We start from the raw sequence: 18,323 nt of genomic DNA, 5'->3' as shown, positions 1-18,323 counted from the left end.
CTGTTGCTGCTGTGTTGCCTCACTGCTGTGCAGTATTGCTCCTGCATCTGAGTTTCTGCAGCTGTTGCTGCCACTCCACTTCTCCTGCCAGGCCCAGCCCTGTTAGCTCCTGCTGCTCCAAAGCTCATAAGTTACAAAGCCCAAGTTCAATTCAGTGAAACCAAAGGCTAAAAGCCCAGGTTTAATCCCAAGGCCCATCCAACTGAGCCCAAGCCTAAGTTTAAGACCAAAGCCCAAATTCATTAAGGCCCAATCCAATTCAGGCTTAATCAAAAGCCTAAGTTTAAGGCCAAAGCCCATTGACACTTCAAAGACCAACTGAGCCCAAGCTCAGTTCCTTTTATTGTGAACAAACCCATTAGTACTCAAAGCCCAGTTTAAGCCAAAAGGCTTCATAGCCCAATAGCAATTTAGGAACCCAAATAGCTAAAACACTTCCCAAAACACACCCGATCTGATCGACCCGTACTTGCAAGAGCTACAACTGACGACCGTGCACTTACGGTATTACTGTAGGCCCCCGTTTTTCTGCGCATAATTTCTATTACTGTAGCCTATATAAGTGCTTAAAAACTAGGTATAAAGTGCAGTGAAGGAACTTATTCTATACACCAACCAAAAGGAGATCCTCTTCCTTTCATGCTAAGGATAAGTAAAGATTGTAATCTCTTTCCAGTCAATGGAAAGAAACACATTTTGAAGATAAGTAATTACTCCCAAAACACAGATATTAGTTATTCCTAAAGGTCCAAGCCCATCTCAAAATGTAAAAGAAAACTAGTTTGTATTACACTCATATAATACATGCATACACTATCATATAGTAACAAAGATATGCATGGATTTCACAAAAGATAGATTTGTAAAACAATAATGAATACAAGAGAGTTCGTTATCGATTCCCACCTCTTTTGATGACAAGCCTTGTATACCTTGAGATCCATAATCCACTGGTTCATTCTTTAGATCGATCATTATTAATAAAGACTAACTGTTAATCACACAAGCACTCTAAGATTATCCAAAAGGCTCATATCATAATCTCTTACAAGTCTCCAATTATAGGCTACGTGAACTATCTAATTGTTCTAAGCTTAATTGTAGTTCTACACCTTTGCATTATCTATCTTTAGCATATTTAAGGTTTAGTAATTGAATTAGGTTGATATATAGTCCATTAGATATGCTTTAAGATTATCTACATCTTCGTAGAAAGAACCATAAAGGGTCCAAAATGTCAACATAGGAAACTAGTTCTAAGTCCTCAGTCCAAGTCCACTAATTCGGCCCATTGACACAAGGCCTGATCCAACTGGGTCAAATAACGGTCACTGACGGTCAAAAAAGTCAAAAAAACAGTCAACGTCTAATGTCAAGGTCAAGGTCCTGGTCAAATGGTCAACTCAAAGGGTTAACTCGGTCAAGGTCAAATTCGATCTAGGCTCACTGAGCCGGTTCTGAGTCAAACGGATTCAACTCAGTCAGACACTCTGAGTCAGCTGAGCTGTCTGGGATGACTCACAGGACAAACTTCAAATGCACAATAAAGATGCATCACAAACAAATGCCAAGACTAAAAATGCATTCCTAACTCTCCTTACAATGATACAAACTAAACATCTCTTCTCACACAACCTATTCTGCATACTATAACCCTTATCTTTCAATTTGCCTAAACACAATCAACCTCAACTACTCAAACCACATCATCTAACACCATACTATAATTATAACTTCATTTCACCTAAAATGGACATTAACATCCATCTTTTTTTCTCACCTGCAACAATCCACACATCAAACTGCCACCATTAATATTCACAGCAAGCCCTATAACAAACACATCAACACCATTTTCATCTATCAGCATAATCTTCTCCATGAAATTCAACACCAACCTTATAAATAAAACCAACTCCATTCTATACTATTAAAAACACTTGTAATATCAGTTCAACATTCTTCCCATACTTCTTTCACCAAAACTATTGCACACCTGCAACATTCATAATTCACAATCTCCACCAGCAAAATCCTTCAATACTATAAACTCTCTGATCCTTCTTCTTCATTCAAACCTATGTCATTCTCACTTCATCTCTGTAATTACAAACTCCATCAACTAACACCACCAACCAAATTAGTTCTCTATAATACAATTCCTCTTCCATGTAATTTTAACCAACTCTAAACTATAATCTCAGCCACAGTAATTCCAAAACAACCACAACCCTAGCTTCTCCACTCAACAGCACCCATCTTCATCATCCTCTGGTCTCAGAACACTAATTCAAAATCACTAACAGTAACCCTAATTTACAAATTCATCTCCTTTCCAATACCCTAAATCAGTAACCCAACTTCAAGAACCCTAAATTAGGATGAACCCTAATTCCTTGATATCAAAATTAAACTACATGCGATTAATCGTACCTCAAAGTAACAACAACTCATGAGATAAATTCACCGAAGCAAACTCAATTTCATACAGAAATTTCAATAATTAGAAACCCTAAGTAAATCTCTGATTTACCTGTTCTACTCGATTTATCATCAGCACAGCAACGCCTAGTCAATTCAACAGCAACATTTATCTTCTTCATCCATTAACAACCCAAAACACCTCTCGAACTCAAAACAAACCCTAATTTAATTCAACGGCATCACTCCTTCTTCTGACGAGTTCAAATAACATCAGAAACACTACCAGTAATCAATTCCTAATGTTTACCCTAAGTTTCTCTTCGATTCTACCTCAGAATCATCTCACAAAATCGCCGGAGGATATGGAAAGAAACAGAAGAAGAAGAAGAAGAAGAAGAACAAGAAGAAGGAAGAAGAACAAGAAGAAGAGAGTAAGATTATCTGCTCGATGGGTGAAGGGGATAAGACCAAGAATAATCATTAAGGCGCCCAGAAATGGATAAGGGCAGCCAGGCGGTTTGGCAGCAAAATGATTATTACGATGAAATCTTCTTCGTCTGATATCCGAATAACACGCTCGAGTAGTCCATCTCGCATAACTTTTAGAGATCTATCTGGTGATACTAATTACATATCTAGATCGTTGTTCAATTAATTTCTATTAATTAACGTTCGTCTCTAATTAATCGAGTCATTAGCGACTTAGTCGTCTCTTGACTGGTCGAATAGCGTTGACGAGCTTGAGGGTCCTTACATTCTCCTCACCTTATAACATTTTCTTCCTCGAAAATCGAACCGTCCTTCTGGTCTTCATAACTCCTCAGCTTATAGAGAAAAACTATCTTCCGACTAAGTGCAAGTACTGCTCATACTTACAAACACGCAAAAAAAAAAGCAACTCATTTTAAATGAGTTCGAAACAACAGGAAATGAAACACAAACCTATATGTCTTTCTACAACTAGAATTTGTGGCTCTAGGTTCACTACACCAATTTCTATTCATAAGATGATAATCTATAAGCTCACTATGTTGAACTAAATTCAAACAGATGACTAGGTCTAAATTCTTATCACAAGATTAATAGTTCTAATTACAAGAGAATATTCTATCAGTTTTTAAGTAAAATTTGGGATCTATCAATTAACTAATAGAAGCAAGTTCTCCTTTTACGAATGGTAATCCATGCATGTAGTTTCCCTGTCTAGACTGATCAGACCTGACAATGCTTTCCTACGGCCAAAAGACGACACATCCTTATCATAATTACAAACCTCACTTTTCTCCAGTGCTAGATTATCTAAGTATCATTCAATTCATACTAACTAATTTCTAGTTAACTATTGAAATTTCTAACTTATACCACAATTGGTTTCAGCCTACAATTTTTACTTCATAGATATACACACAAAACAAGAAACAAGCAATCAACATATTGAACAAATTAATCAATCAATTCAAAAATTATTTTAGTTCTTGATTGATTTTAGTGATTAAGATTTATCTCACAACCCAACCCAATTCTAAACTAATCTAATAACTTGTCTGGCACTGGGTATTATCTATTGTTTCCCATATAAGATTTAATGGTGAGCTCTGATACCAACATTGTAGCGTCCCCTAAGCTAGCAACTGACTAATCCAAGAGTTTAACTTTAAACTGAGACACTAATGAACTAAGACATTTATTTAAAACACTAAGAAATAAGTTCTAAATAAAGATTAACCCGAATCTAAACCCTCTCTGAAATAAATACAAGAACTCCTCTCAAGTGATACATATTTAATAATGAGTTGGTTTACAAATAGAATATAAACACAAAAATAAACATAGCGGAAGCTAACCAACTAACGAACCAACTCCTCGAAGCTTTAATCTCCACGCACCCATCTTGATATGTTTCTGAAACTGAAAGTCGGAATTGGGTGAGCACATCATCCCGAAGGGGTAGTAGAAATAACAACTAACTTTCAAGTAATCACTAGAATGATTTAAAGACAATGCAGGTTTTGCAGAAAGACCGATAAAAACACGAAAAACAGATAAACCATATTAAGATAATAAGTTGTACTGAAATATAAAGATTTTACCAACCAATAAACCGACACAGATTCACAACATAAATAATAGTTGAACGGCTTAATTCTTCGGAGTAGTAAGGCGTGACTCTTGCGGATTCTTCAATGATCATTAAAGCGCCCTGAGGTTTGTGGCCTCGTAGTCAAATAAGATTGGTACCTTACCAGTACCTCAATGTACGCGCACTCTACATAACAAGTATCTAAAGAGATCTAATGGTGTTGACGTTATAGCCGACGGAAGAACCTATTCATGGAGAGCCATTTCCATCGTTTAGGTTCAACAATCAGACATAAGATTCTCAACATCATTCTCCCCAAACAACAAAATATAATGTAATAGCTTTTTCAAAGTAGTTTAAAATAACAATAAATATATATGCATACATAATAGTTCCCTCTATGAAAAGTATTCCATAGGCTGCTTTTACGCCTCCTAAGGTAATATCGGACACCTCAGTACCCACTTAAGGATACCTTCCGGCATATTTAATATTGGACACCTCAACAACCACTTAAGGAAAGCCTTCGGGCATATATAAGTGCTTAAAAACTAGGTATAAAGTGCAGTGAAGGAACTCATTCTATACACCAATCAAAAGCAAACCATCTTCCTTTCGTGCTAACAATAAGTAAATATTGTAATCTCTTTCCAGTCAATAGAAAGAACCACATTTTGAAGATAAGTAATTACTCCCAAAACACAGATATTAGTTATTTCTAAAGGTCCAAGCCCATCCCAAAATGTAAAAGAAAACTAGTCTGTATTACACTCATATAATACATGCATACACTATCATGTAGTAACAAAGATATGCATGGATTACAAAAAAGATAGATTTGTAAAACAATAATGAATACAAGAGAGTTCGTTATCGATTCCACCTCTTTTGATGACAAGCCTTGCATACCTTGAGATCCATAATCCACTGGTTCATTCTTTAGATCGATCGTTGTTAATAACGATTAACTGTTAATCACACAAGCATTCTAAGATAAACCAACTTGATGGTGAACAAATAATGAAGTTGCCATGAATTTCATTGGGTTCATATTTTTAACCACGTAAACAACTTCCGCATTCACCACTTGGGTTCATATTTTTAACCCACGGTATCCATCATGTTCATACATATATGTGGATCAGGAATTAAGCTTTTATAACAACTTCCGCATTCACCACTTGTAGAAGATATTCTTTGTCAATCGGTGTCATTTGGTCCACATAATTGTCGGCCAGTTGTGTATGGCGTAGACTGGGTCTAGAGACTCTACACATTCGATACACCAAACCAGGCACTGTTTGATTTTTGACCAGCAGAAAGGAAAACAGCTTGTCTACACTCACTCACGGAAGAAATGCACCGTGAAATGCACTGTGAGGGGATGAACGGTCCTAATTAAGCGTCTTGTGCATCGAGATAGGGTCGACAGAAGTGGGGCCCGTCACCTTCTCTCACACAGTTCGTTATGCGACGTAACACTTTGGTGGGTTAATCATTTGTGAAAGGAAAAACTGATTCTCAGCACACCTCCGCACAACCAATAAGTTTTCTTCATTTTAGACTCCAGTTTGCGCGCGGTATTGTGTCTTTTCCGTTTCATTTTGTTGTTTCGTTTTCATATAATTTTTTTTTAATGGCTGGGTGACATAAGTCATGACCTTTTTTTCGGGAAGTGAAATTTTATATTAAAGAGAAAACTGCCAGAGGCAGAGAACAACCCAGAATCGAATAGATTACTGGCAGCAAAACAAGAACGAAATACAGAAGAAACTAATTATGTAAACCAGCTTCCCAGTTATGAATAACCTGGCTACTATCGACACACCTGAACTTATTCGTATCGCAACTCCAAAGAACCAAGGATTGCTTAACCAGAACTATAACTTCTTCCACTTATCAGTTAAGACATTGTTATCCCAAGCTTCTAACAGTTGCAAGACGGTACCAAGCAACGGCCAGGAAATCTTCAACGATTTTAGAAAATAATCCCAGATTTTGAATGTGAAAGGGCACTGCAAAATCAAATGGTCAGACGACTCCAAGGCATCATTACAGAGCGGGGAGGCCGTGGTATCCAAATTAACTCTACGATGCATAAGCATGCCTCTCGTAGGTAGCGATCCATGGCAAATAGCCCAAACCACAAAGCTTGATTTTGGAGGAATATAGTTTCTCCACAGAAATCTGGAAAAAGAGCATTCAGGGACGTTTCCAGCAAGGGTATCATAACAAAGTTTGTTATTGTAATCGGGAACAAACTCAACCTCGTCATCTTCTTACACTAGGTCAGGAACTGCCCCAATGTCACGGCGCAACAAATCCAATTCAAGTTGTTCGTTAGCGTTCAGCTGATGCTTGAAACTTCCATACCATTTTCCATTTCTAATCATCTGAGCTATCGAGTCTTGCTTTCGAGAACAGGCTTTAAAAATCACTGGAAAGATATCCTTCAAGCAACCCATGCCATGCCAACGATCAAACCAAAATCTAACCCCTTTCTATTTCGAATTTTAAACGTGACCAAACTATGTATTTTTGGAACCATTTTAGTTACGTTTCGCCATAAGCTCCGTCCTTGTGTAGCATTCTCATCAACCGGCATAATCAAGTATGCATCGGTCTTAGTCTTCTGTTGAACAATACTTCTCCATAATGCTTGTTTTTGTTTTGTATAGCGCCGTATCCATTTAACTAGAAGAGTCTTATTGATTATACGAAAATTCTTCACACCTAAACCACCTTGTTTCTTAGTTAAATTGATCTTGTCCCATTTTATCCAAGCCATTTTCTTACGCCCTTCAACAGCGCCCTGTAGAAAGTTTCTCATCAATTTTATCATTTTTTTCTCTACACAAACTGGCGAGTGGAAAAGAGATAGAAAAATATACCGGTAAGCTAACTAGACAACTCTTGATAAGCACAAGTCGACCTGCTTTTGTTCAAAAATTTCTTCTTCCATGATGCTAACTTTTGTCCCAAATTGAAGTATTTCTCGAAGTTGCACCAATAGGCATTACAAGATATTTAATGGGCAGAACCTCTGTTTTACATCCAAGCTAGCTCCTTAGCTAACATCCCAATAACCTTATCTGCACCAACGCTTATCATAATACTCTTGTCCAGATTAACTTTTATGCCCGTTAAAAGACTCGAACATAGACAAGATAATAAAAAGTCTAGTTAACTCAAACATAGACATAAGTCATGACTGATGAGAGTCTACTCTGTTAATGAGTACTATGTTAATTTGTTAAACGCCAAATCTATCTTCATATTCCCTGAGTTGGACATTCTAATGTGTAACCTAATTTATTTATTTTTACAAGCATGTCACTAAAATTAAGCCTTATATTAATTTAAACTATCTATTCTTTTTCACTTCTATTATTGAGCTGCTCGTGAATTTGAACTTAGCCATCTAAGAAGGATACTGCAGTCGCATTTCAGTATCCATTGCCCCCAGAAAATGATGTTTCCACTGATATGTGGTGGAAATAGTCAGTCACCTTCGAGTTCAATAAGCTACCAATCTTATACCCCGTCATAGAGCACTGAAATTGCAGTAATTCTTCCTAGACGAGGAAAAAATCATGTGATCAACAGGGGTGTTGGCTGTTTCCCTATGGAGGTTCAGCAAAAACAATCGTTGATGAATTAAACAAAAAGCAAGTGTACTCTTGGTGCAGCCATTCTGCAGAATTCAAAGGGTTTTCTTTAAATAATACTCTTACCAACTGGAACTTCTTTCTTTATAACTTAGTGTTTTTGGTTGTTGTCTTCTTCTTTTCTTGCGGCTCATTGCCAGCTTTGAGTTCTTGGGTCTGTAAGTTCTTTTGAACCCCTCTTAGCTTACCTCTGATAGCCCTTCCATAGTTCTTTACCTTTGCCGGAAAAATAAATAAAAATGATTTAAACAAAACGGGGTGGCATCTTTACAGCACGCCAAAATAGATCAGAAGACGACAAAAGAGTCTGCCACCACGTGGATGACTTTGACCCATAGAAAGTAGTGGAAGTAAAATTGTTGTTGTACGAGAGATAAAATTCTAATCGTTTATGGGTAGCCTATAATCCAAAAAAACTCGAGCGTATGAATCAAGTTGGCGACAACGTTTTTAAGACTTCAATCCACTTGTTATCTAACTAATTGTTCCAAAACCGATGTGAACACATAAATCACCATAAATTCAATATTCGCATACACTCTATATCATAAATTATGCGATGTATGCGTAAGGGGAGGTGATTATATCGATTCATCGACTCAGAGCCTTCGGGCTCGTCATTGTCTAGTCGTATATTATCACTTATAGTGCTCATATAATAGAGTAAACAGAGATCGAAGTATAAATGTAAAGTGCATGATGCAAAACGCTGAATGTGAAGTGCTGAAATGTAAATAAGACAAAGATTTATGTGGTTCAACACTAAGGCCTACATCCACGGGGTTGGTGTTTCACTATGTATTGAGTAGTTACAAAGATAGTTGAATGACTTTAAAGTGTACATAGGTCAGCGGAAATTAGGGATTTACTTACTCTTCCTATTTCTCTCTCCTATGTTCTCCTCTAATTGCTATGGATTGGTCGACCTCTTCTCTCTTAGTGGAGAGGGGTATTTATAGGGTTACAACGTAGGGTCCACTTCTGAAGACCGTTATAATCTTATCGTCTTGTGCTTTGTGTCAATACCGCAGATAACTTCGTTTTCTACGATGCTCCCAGCGTTCCATGCTTGATGAAGAAAAGTTGTCATCGTGTCTTCCATAGGTTGGTCGACATGTATACTGCTCAGGGCGTTTAATGCGGGTGGTTGGGTCGTCTGTACGCGCCAGACAAACGTCCTCTGCTCCTGTCATATCCGTGTCAGTCGGATTAACCCCAACCGCTGATCTTGGATCTTTCTTGAGATGGGATAAAGTAAGTCTTTGGATGCTATTCAGTGCTTTGCAATGGCATTGTATTTTGGTACTCCTCGATTCTTCGCCATTGGATCTGTTGGATGAGGGCCTTGCCCTGAGGAGACACTTGTCTTGGCTGTGTGCGCGTGGCATCACACCTTGATGCCCCGGATTGTATGTCTTCCACGTGTTTCTCCATAGACACGTGGCGGATGATGAAATATGTACACACAATTTTTCCCTTTTCTTCTGACTTGGGTGTCAGTTGAAGTTAGAGGAAAAACGTCACATATTCCTCATCTCTCTCCTAATAACTTCCCCTAGATAATAGGGCACGTTTCCCACTCCTTGCAATAACTGCTCCTTGGGTAAAGGAACGGTCATTGTCTTCTTCAAGGCTTATAACTAGGAAGAGTATGTGAAAACTTTTAGAAATAAATTTCATTTCCTCCCTGTCAGTCCTTCATTCTTCTTCTTCAAAGGTTTTTGTTCTTCATTCTTGTTCTTTAGCCATTAATTGCTACTGTCCTTATATTGAATACGACCTGCTCTTGATTTTTCTGCGCTCTTCTGTTGTTGTGGTTCGTTGTCTTCTTGGTTGCGCTCTTGTTCGAAAATCCCTCACATACAGGTAAGAGATTTCTCTTTGATTTTGATCTTGATTACTTTGTTCATCTTCTGCTACTGTAGTCTTTAGCTTTGTGATGAAGAACACATATGCAGAAGCATATATGCTTGCCCCTGTTCTTCATTACAAAGCGCATAAACCCGTATTTGAAAATTTTTTCTTGGTGTTTTGACTGAGTTAGGGTTTTTCTGATTCTATTTTAGTTTAGGGTTTTTGAGGGCGGCCAAGATGAACTGACGATTTCTCTTTTTTTTTTTTTTTTGATCTCTAGTTGTTCCTTTGTAACAACTTCTAATTTGTTTTTGTGCTTCTTCGCAGATATGAGCGATCGTCCACGGGTTCCCTATCAGACTCAGCCGGATGGTCCGCTTAGATCTCCTCCACGCAGAGACCCTGATATATCTCCACCTGGGGGAGGCTCCTCTAAGCCTTCACATGCAGATCCTCGTTCTCAAAGGGTCTCTTCTTCTTCTGGTCAGAAGGCTTCGTCTACCAAGAAAGGAGATCCACCGAAGGGTCCTCTTGGCTCTAGGTATGCTGTTAGCCGCACCTCTTATCGTTCGCGTGACGATTATAGAGGTACGCACGCTCCTCCTCTTCATAATGAAGCATTGGATGTTCCGCCTCTTCGTTTTATGGCTCCACCTTCAATGCCCCAACAGAATCCTCTGCCTCCTCCTCCAGCGGTCCCTTCCAAAGGGAAATGCTCCAAGGCTACTGTGTCGAAGGTTGATCCACCCAAGAGTCTTCCTTCCAAAAAGAAGGCTTCAGACTTGAGTCCTCCGAAGAATCCTACGCCAGATCCCGCTGACGAGGAAGACGCCGCCCCAGTAATACGAAGCGTCTCAGTTGGTAAGAAGAAGGTCACATTTAAGCATATTGATCTTGAGCTGTTTAAGGAGAAACATGAGCTCAAAGCCTTTGATGTTCTCTTCTACGCTTTCGACGATGATACCACCTCGTGAAACTGCCCCTGCTCGTTATGGGGGTTTCTGTCCTTGGCGTTTGAACTTTGCAGGCATGAATTTTCCTTATGCCCTCGACGTTGTTGATGGAGACGTTGTTGATGGAGACGAGGAGGAGATTTTCGGTGCTACCCTTCCCTCGAAGAGTACTGCAACTGCCAAGGTATGGCTTCTTCTTATACTTGCCCCTTTTTTCCTTATTTCGAAAAGTTTAAATTTTTTCAAGTAAAGGAGAAAATAATATTTTTGATGTAATTCTTTATTGCTTTGTAGGTGACGAAGAAGAAGAAGATTGGTCTTAAGCAATCTTCTACTATTGTAGCTGATGAGACTGAGGTCCATGAGGGGGTCACCAGCCCCGTGAACGAAAAATTTGCTGAGGATGAAGAAATGTCCGATGGGAAGGAACGCAATGATACTACCGCTGGTGGCACTGGTGACGAAGAACTTTCCCCTGGTGGCAACAACACTGGTGGTCCTCTTCCCGCCGTCTCCCAAAAGTTCTCCTTTGGTAGAATTTATTCCGTGGGAGAAACTTTTGATGTGAATGCTTCCATGGGTCTTGCTTCAGAGTTCTCATTGCTTTCCCCAAACGATGATTGGGATGTGCTTGGGAACTCTGGCAAAGGTGATGCCACAGGTCAACCGACCATAAACGCGGATGTTAGTTCTGAGGGTGATGATGCTGAAGCCCGTGAAAACGAGGAGGCGGAGGCAAAGGAGAAGTCTGCGGCTGGGAGAGGAACTGTTGTCGGAGAAGCTTCTACTGATTCTCCCTTGGAAGATTTCCCGCAGTCTCTGATGCCCGAGGGTGACGACGCCATCTTGCCTTGGATTAAGAAAAAGAATTTGATGTTCATCCCCAAACTTGCTCCGGTGCTTGCTGGTGAGAAAAACTCTGATGCCTATACGCGTTGGATGATGCAGTTGTCTGCTGAGGATCAGGTCGCGTAGGTGTGGTACAAGTGTGTGTAAATTTCAGAGGCTAATCTTGTGGTTGACCCTCCCTCCACTGTTGCTGATATGATGGCTATTGCTGACGGGTACCAGTACGGCTTCCCCCAGCAGCGGATGTTAGAGGTAAGCTATCGTGTTTTTTTCCTTCTTAGTACTTGCACAACATGATGGTGTAATAATCTTATTCTTCCTCGAAACGCAGATGATGAGGAGTGAACATTGCGACCACACTCTGTATCAATTTTTCAAGGCAAAGTCTCTAAAGTTATAGGCCAAGCTTCGTCACAGAGAAGAGGAGCTATATGCGGCGGAGATAGTTATCTCTGCTAGAGATAAGGAGATAAGAGAGCTGAAGAGTCGCCTCAAAGGGAAAGAACAGCTAGGCAACGAAGAGGAGAAGCTTCGTTTAGAGCTCGCTAAGATCCGTAGCGAGTTGGAGCACGCTCGTAAAAATGCTTCATCTTTCACAGGTTCGTATTCTCCCAATTTCTTACCCCTCGTGATTCCCTTCTTGTACTTTAGTGTTCTTTCTGAGTCTCCCCACCCTATCTTCAGTGGGTGGAGTCCCAGAGCTGATATGGCTTCAGAATGAAAGGGAACGACAGAAATCCCGCATCAAAGAGTTAGTGGAGAAGATAAAGGGCGAGTTCGATAAGTGGAATGCTCGTGCTGATGAGCATAACGCCTTAACAGTTGAATGGCGAGAAAAACGAGTAAAAATGGTTGATATGCAAAACATCTACAACCATGATCGTCGTTTGTTCAATGGCACGCTGTTGTGGACGCGTGATAATCTGCGTGAAGCCCGAGAGTATGCTTCGTCTTTAGAAGCTAGAATAAATCTTCTAGAGGAAGAATCACGACAGGCTCGTTCCTCTCAGGGCCCCGAAATTAGAGATTATATGCAGCGTCTTGCGAAAGAGAGGGACGATGCCAGGGCTGAGGACAGTGCCCTTAGCAAGGCCCTAGCTGCGTCTCAGGTTGATGTAGCCCGCCAGGCTGAGTCTGCAGATGGATTATAAGAAAATATCCGATGAGTATGACTTTCTTGATGAGCCTCGAGACGCGGATGTTAACGAATATGAAGAGGCTTCGGCTAATGTCGAAGGTATAGCCTCGTTTCATCGAGTGTGATCTTGTAATTTCATCGTTCTAACCCCTTGTTGTTTCTAATTTTCAGAGCTCGAGGGACAGCTTCGCGCTGCAAATGACAAACTTGAAAAGGCTCAATCTTCCTTAGTGAAGCAGGAAGGACAAGCTACCTACTACAAGGGCCTAGCTGCGTCTCGTGATGAAGCATCTAATGTCGCCTCCAAAGAGGTGAGCCGTCTATCCTCTTCGTTGTCACAAGACGAGATGAAGACTACCATCATTGCATATAAGGCTCGTTGTCAGTTGGCCGAGGAGACTAACAAGGTTTTGGACAAGATTGAGCGTGATCTTAAGACCGAACATGGCCTCGTCAAGAATTATCCTCGTCGTCCTCAGCCCGCGCTTTTGTCTGGTTCCTCGGGGCCTTCTTCAGGTGGGAGTGTACCTTCGTCTCAGAGGAAGAACCCTGCTGTCGGAGCTGAATCGTCCAAGTAGATTTTTCTATTAGTCATAGAAAGTTGATCTTTGTTGATTATATAGCTTCGGATCATTTTTTGATGTATCTCTTGCTCTTGTTTATTTTGCTGAACTTGTAATCAACTTTCATGGAATGGATCATCATTTAGGTATACCTGCGTTATTAGTTTACTTTTTATTTTAAATACTGCGTTGAGTTAAATTGGAAGAAACTTAATGCATTTGAAAAAGATTTGAGTGTTTGAGTGCGATGCCGAAGGTATGTACCTTCGTGATCGTCTTGAGACCTGTCACCCCGCTGGCTAATCCCGGGCCAGAGGATTCCCAGGCGGTGGGGGTCGGGCATCGTTCTAGGATACGGGATGTTTATTTTAAAATATTTACATACACCTATTCCGTTGACCCGCTGCCTTAAGATTGGTTGGGTATCTCTTTCTGCTGGATGCCTTCCCCATGGTCCTACACTTATAGACACTGATAGAGGAGTCCCGAGAGATTGTAGGAAACTACTTTCCCCAATTGTGAAAACTTGTGTGTACAGGCGTGGTGTTCTTGTGATGCGTTATATTTACAAGCGTTCATCTTGCTGACATGCTGCCCCTTGTGTTGTACTTGTGTTGTTTTCTTAAATATGAATTCTTGCCAAAAGTTTGTTTGATTGATTAGTTGAGGTCTACTATTCCTCGTCCAGAGATAGAAACATGTCGATTGAATGTGTCGTCTTCTTCTTCTGGTATTCTTCACGCAGATGCAGATCCGTGATGCTTTCTATGGATGGTATGGCTTGAGATATTTTGCATTCCATGGGTGTATGAGGATTTCTCCTTTTAGGTTGTGCAGGTAGTAGGATCCATTCCCTGTGATATCGTGTATGACAAAAGGTCCTCCCCATGTTGGTGCTAACTTTCCCCACTTCTTTTCTCGTTGGTATAGTGGTATGGTTCTCAGCACATACTGTCCTTCTATAATATTTCTAAGCTTAACCCTCTTATTGTACTCCCTTGCTAGCTTTCTTTGATAGTTCTCTATTTTTTGGAGCGCCTGCCTCTCTCCTTTCCTCGAGATCATCAAGTCTTTCTAGCATCATATCCATTGTGAGGTTCTTTTCCCATGCTTCGGTCTTCGTAGTTGGCATGATGATCTCTGTAGGGATGACAGCTTCGGCTCCATGGGTGAGCAAGAATGCATGGGGACTCTCATGTGGCTGATCTTCGGGATATTCTATATGCCCACAGAATGTTGTGTAGCTGCTCACACCATCGTCCCTTATGCTCGTCTAATTGTTTCTTGAGAATAAGAGCAAGGGTCTTGTTTGTGGCTTCTGCCTGGCCGTTGCTTTGAGGGTATATTGGTGTTGACTTGTTCTTTCGAATTTTGAAAGTATCGAAGAGCAAGTCAATGCTTTTACCCTGTAGCTTCTTGCCATTGTCGGAGACAATTTCTGCTGGTATGCCAAACCTGCAAATAATGTTTTGAAAGATGAATGTGAAGACATCCGAGTCACGGATCCTTGACAGAGCCTTAGATTTTACCCAGTTGCTAAAATAGTCTGTGGACACTATCAAGAATCTTCTTTTCCCTGATTCTTCGATCAGAGGACCCACAATGTCTATGCCCCATTTTGAGAATGGCCAAGGACTATCCACCGAGTTCAGCATCGTTGCGGGTACGTGGATTCTTTTGGAAAAACGTTGGCACTCTTCGCATCTTTTTGACATTCTTGCAGCGTCTCGTATCATTGTTGGCCAGTAATACCCTTGGGTTTTTGCCTTGTCCGCTAGAGATCTCATTCCACTATGATTCTCTGCGTCCCGCGATGTATATCTTATAGAATCAGGTGGCCTTCGGATATAGATAGGCACCGTAGTAAAGGTCCGAGGAAGGATTTCTTGTATAAGATCCCTTCTCTTAAGTCGTACCTTCCTGCCTTTGATTGTATTTTCCTAGCCTGTTTTAGGTCCGCTGGTAGTGTTCCTTCTTTGAGAAAAAGGTGGATCTCAGATCTCCAGTCCTCTTCTTTGCTGAAGTCTTCATCTTCGTCTGCTCTTGCCATGATATCATCCTCTTGGAAGTTATCGGCGATGTATTCCCCTGCATCATCGTCTGCAATATCTTCTCCCACGCTGCCCCCTTGGTTTGCAGCTTAGAATTCTCGGGAAGCGACTGAGGGCTCGTAAACCCTAGTTATTTTGATTGCCTTGACATCCTAGTTCTTTAACATCGATGACACATAGTCCAAGGCATCTGCGTGCCTGAGTTCCTTTCTGCCTAGGTGTCGGAACTTAATGTTTGGTATCTGAGATGCCAGTGTCTGGACTAAGGCCATGTACGCTGACAGGGTTTCGTCATAAACATTATATTCCATCCCTATTTGTCGGATGACCAGTTGTGAATCACTTGTTAGGCGCACCTCGGTTATACCCATGTCTATTATCAGACGAAGAGCGTGCACTACAGCTTCATATTCAACTATGTTGTTGGTATGCCCCTGGAATTCCAACCTGAAGGCATGTATGATCATGTCTCCCGTGTGAGTGGTGATCACGATGCCTATACCTGCGCCTTCTCTATTCTTCGACCCATCGACGAAGACTTCCCATCGTCTTGGGTTTGCTGGTTCGAGAATGTCGACAGGATCCTTGCCTCCGTCAATCTCTGGTAACCCTGCTGCCTTGATTCCATCAATGAAGACCTCTTCTTCATCCTCCAACGGTAGATCTTCTAGGAAATACGCTAAGACTTGTGACTTTTCGGAATGATGGAGTTCATGCCTTTGCATGGGACGCGGATGTAGTGGGTCAAGAAGTAGGTTCTTAGATTTAAGGTTGCCCATACTAATGCCAAGATAAGTTTCTCAATCTTCGTGTAATTTCTTTCTGCTATGTTGAGGGTTTTGCTGACGTAGTAGATGGGATGTTCTATCTTCGTGTTGGTTTTGACCAGAACTGCGCTGACTGCATCCTATGTTGCTGCTATGTATAGGGCCAAAACCTCATCGGGATCAGGTTTTTGCAAGATGGGGATCTCAGCCAGGTAGTCCTTGATTTTTTTGAAAATCTTCCTCGCATTATGCCGTCCATTCGAACTTTCTCCCTTTTTTGAGAATGTTAAAGAAATGTTTGCACCTGTCTGAAGATCTGGATATAAATCTTCCCAGTGAAGCTAGTGAACCGTTGAGTTTTTAAACCTCTTTTAGGTTCCTTGAGGATGGCATTCCCACGATGGCTTGAATCTTATCAGGGTCTACTTCGATGCCCCTCTTTGTCACCAGATATCCGAGGAACTTTCTTGAGGTGACGCTGAAAGTACATTTCTCTGGGTTCACTTTCATGTTGTGTTTCCTCATTGCTTGGAAGATATCCCTCAGATCTTGGTGGTGATCCTTGCACAGCTTTCTCTTGACGAGCATATCGTCTACATAGACTTCCAAGGTTTTCCCGATCCATGGTTTGAAAATAGCATCCACTATTCTTTGATATGTTGCCCCTGCATTTCGATGTCCGAAGGGAATTCTTATGTAACAGTAGAGGCCATGCGGGGTATAAAACGTTGTATGTTGTTGATCTTCCTCTGCTAGGAACAGTTGGTTGTACCCAGAGTACTCGTCCATAAATGACATCTCTTCGTATCCTTCGACTGCTTCGACCAGTTGGTCGATGCTTGGTAGCGGATAACTGTCTTTAGGGCATGCTTTATTGAGGTAGGTGAAATAAAATGCATATTCTAACCCCGCTATTCTTTTTTGGTACAATTACCATGTTCGAAATCCATGTTGGATATTTGACTTTTTTGATGAACCCTGTGATGAGTGCCAAATATTGTATATATTTATCCCTTTTTTGTTGGCATTTAACTCATCTTTTATGCATTAAGTCTACATTTTATCCCATATTCTGTATTTTCATTGTTTTCAAGAATAAATATTTTTATTAATTAATTTTGCATTTTTAGGTAATAAATAAAGTTCGGATGAGTCGCGGAGCGAAAAGAGCAGAAAAGTAGTGAAAAGCCGGGAGAAATCACGCAAGGAAGCCGCGAAGAATGGTGCGCACAACCTCATTTTCTATAACCAAAACCGCCTCCATCTTCAGCCGTCGGATTGGATCCATCTCATCATCCGATGGTCGCTCCTTCATCGCGCATCAAAATCTGAAGCTCCTGCAAAACACCATAGTGCCTAAATTCCAAGCCTTCAGATTAGATCATATTTAGATCCTACGGTCGCTTATCTGCCTGTTCATCAAATATCGATACTTCCGGTTAACACTACAACACCTAACCTCGATCTTCGCCGTTGATTTTGTTGTATCAAAGCATCCGACGGTCGCTACCAGCCTCTTCAGGGATAGCCATCCGATTCACCTACCAGCTTCGCATCCAGTGACTCAGATTCGCCAACATCGAAATTTGATATCCCGCCTCACACACTAGCAACCTATACCTATACCCTAAACTATCGACCCATTCTTCTCCTCTTTCTTTCTTCTTCTCCCCCACTCCTCTGCAGAAACCACCGTACACCACCACCTTCTCCACCTCTGTCACCACCATCTCTACCACCTAACCTCCACCAAATCACCTTACAAACGCAACCCACCTTCACCACCAACTATCCATGATGATTTTCAATCCATTCATCAACATCACACGACCTCAGTGACGTGTGGAATTGGTGAGAGTGATTGCATGTCATCAATCAAGGACAACAAGGCTATGGAGAGGTAGAGAAAGAGAATTGGCATCATGGGTTGCGACTATCACGATGGATTAGGTAATTGAGACAACCTAATTTCTATG

At 40.9% G+C, this 18,323-nt stretch overlaps 1 protein-coding gene across 1 annotated transcript; it reads left to right on the top strand.

The window, feature by feature from the left end:
• Nucleotides 1–10,355: 10,355 nt before the first annotated feature.
• LOC113323961 (WAS/WASL-interacting protein family member 3-like) lies at nucleotides 10,356–11,000 on the top strand. Its single transcript, XM_026572305.1, has one exon. The coding sequence runs from the start codon at nucleotides 10,356–10,358 to the stop codon at nucleotides 10,998–11,000; it is 645 nt and encodes a 214-aa protein (XP_026428090.1).
• Nucleotides 11,001–18,323: the final 7,323 nt, after the last annotated feature.

The sequence above is a fragment of the Papaver somniferum genome, chromosome 11 (genome assembly GCF_003573695.1).
Source record: "Papaver somniferum cultivar HN1 chromosome 11, ASM357369v1, whole genome shotgun sequence".
Lineage (NCBI taxonomy): Eukaryota > Viridiplantae > Streptophyta > Magnoliopsida > Ranunculales > Papaveraceae > Papaver > Papaver somniferum.
Note: the sequence above shows the minus strand (reverse complement) of the source record. Positions and strands in the feature narration are given on the sequence as shown.

Bases quoted from the DNA above. Each gene is read 5' to 3' on its own strand.
- LOC113323961 (XM_026572305.1), top strand. From the start codon at position 10,356: ATGAGCGATCGTCCACGGGTTCCCTATCAGACTCAGCCGGATGGTCCG.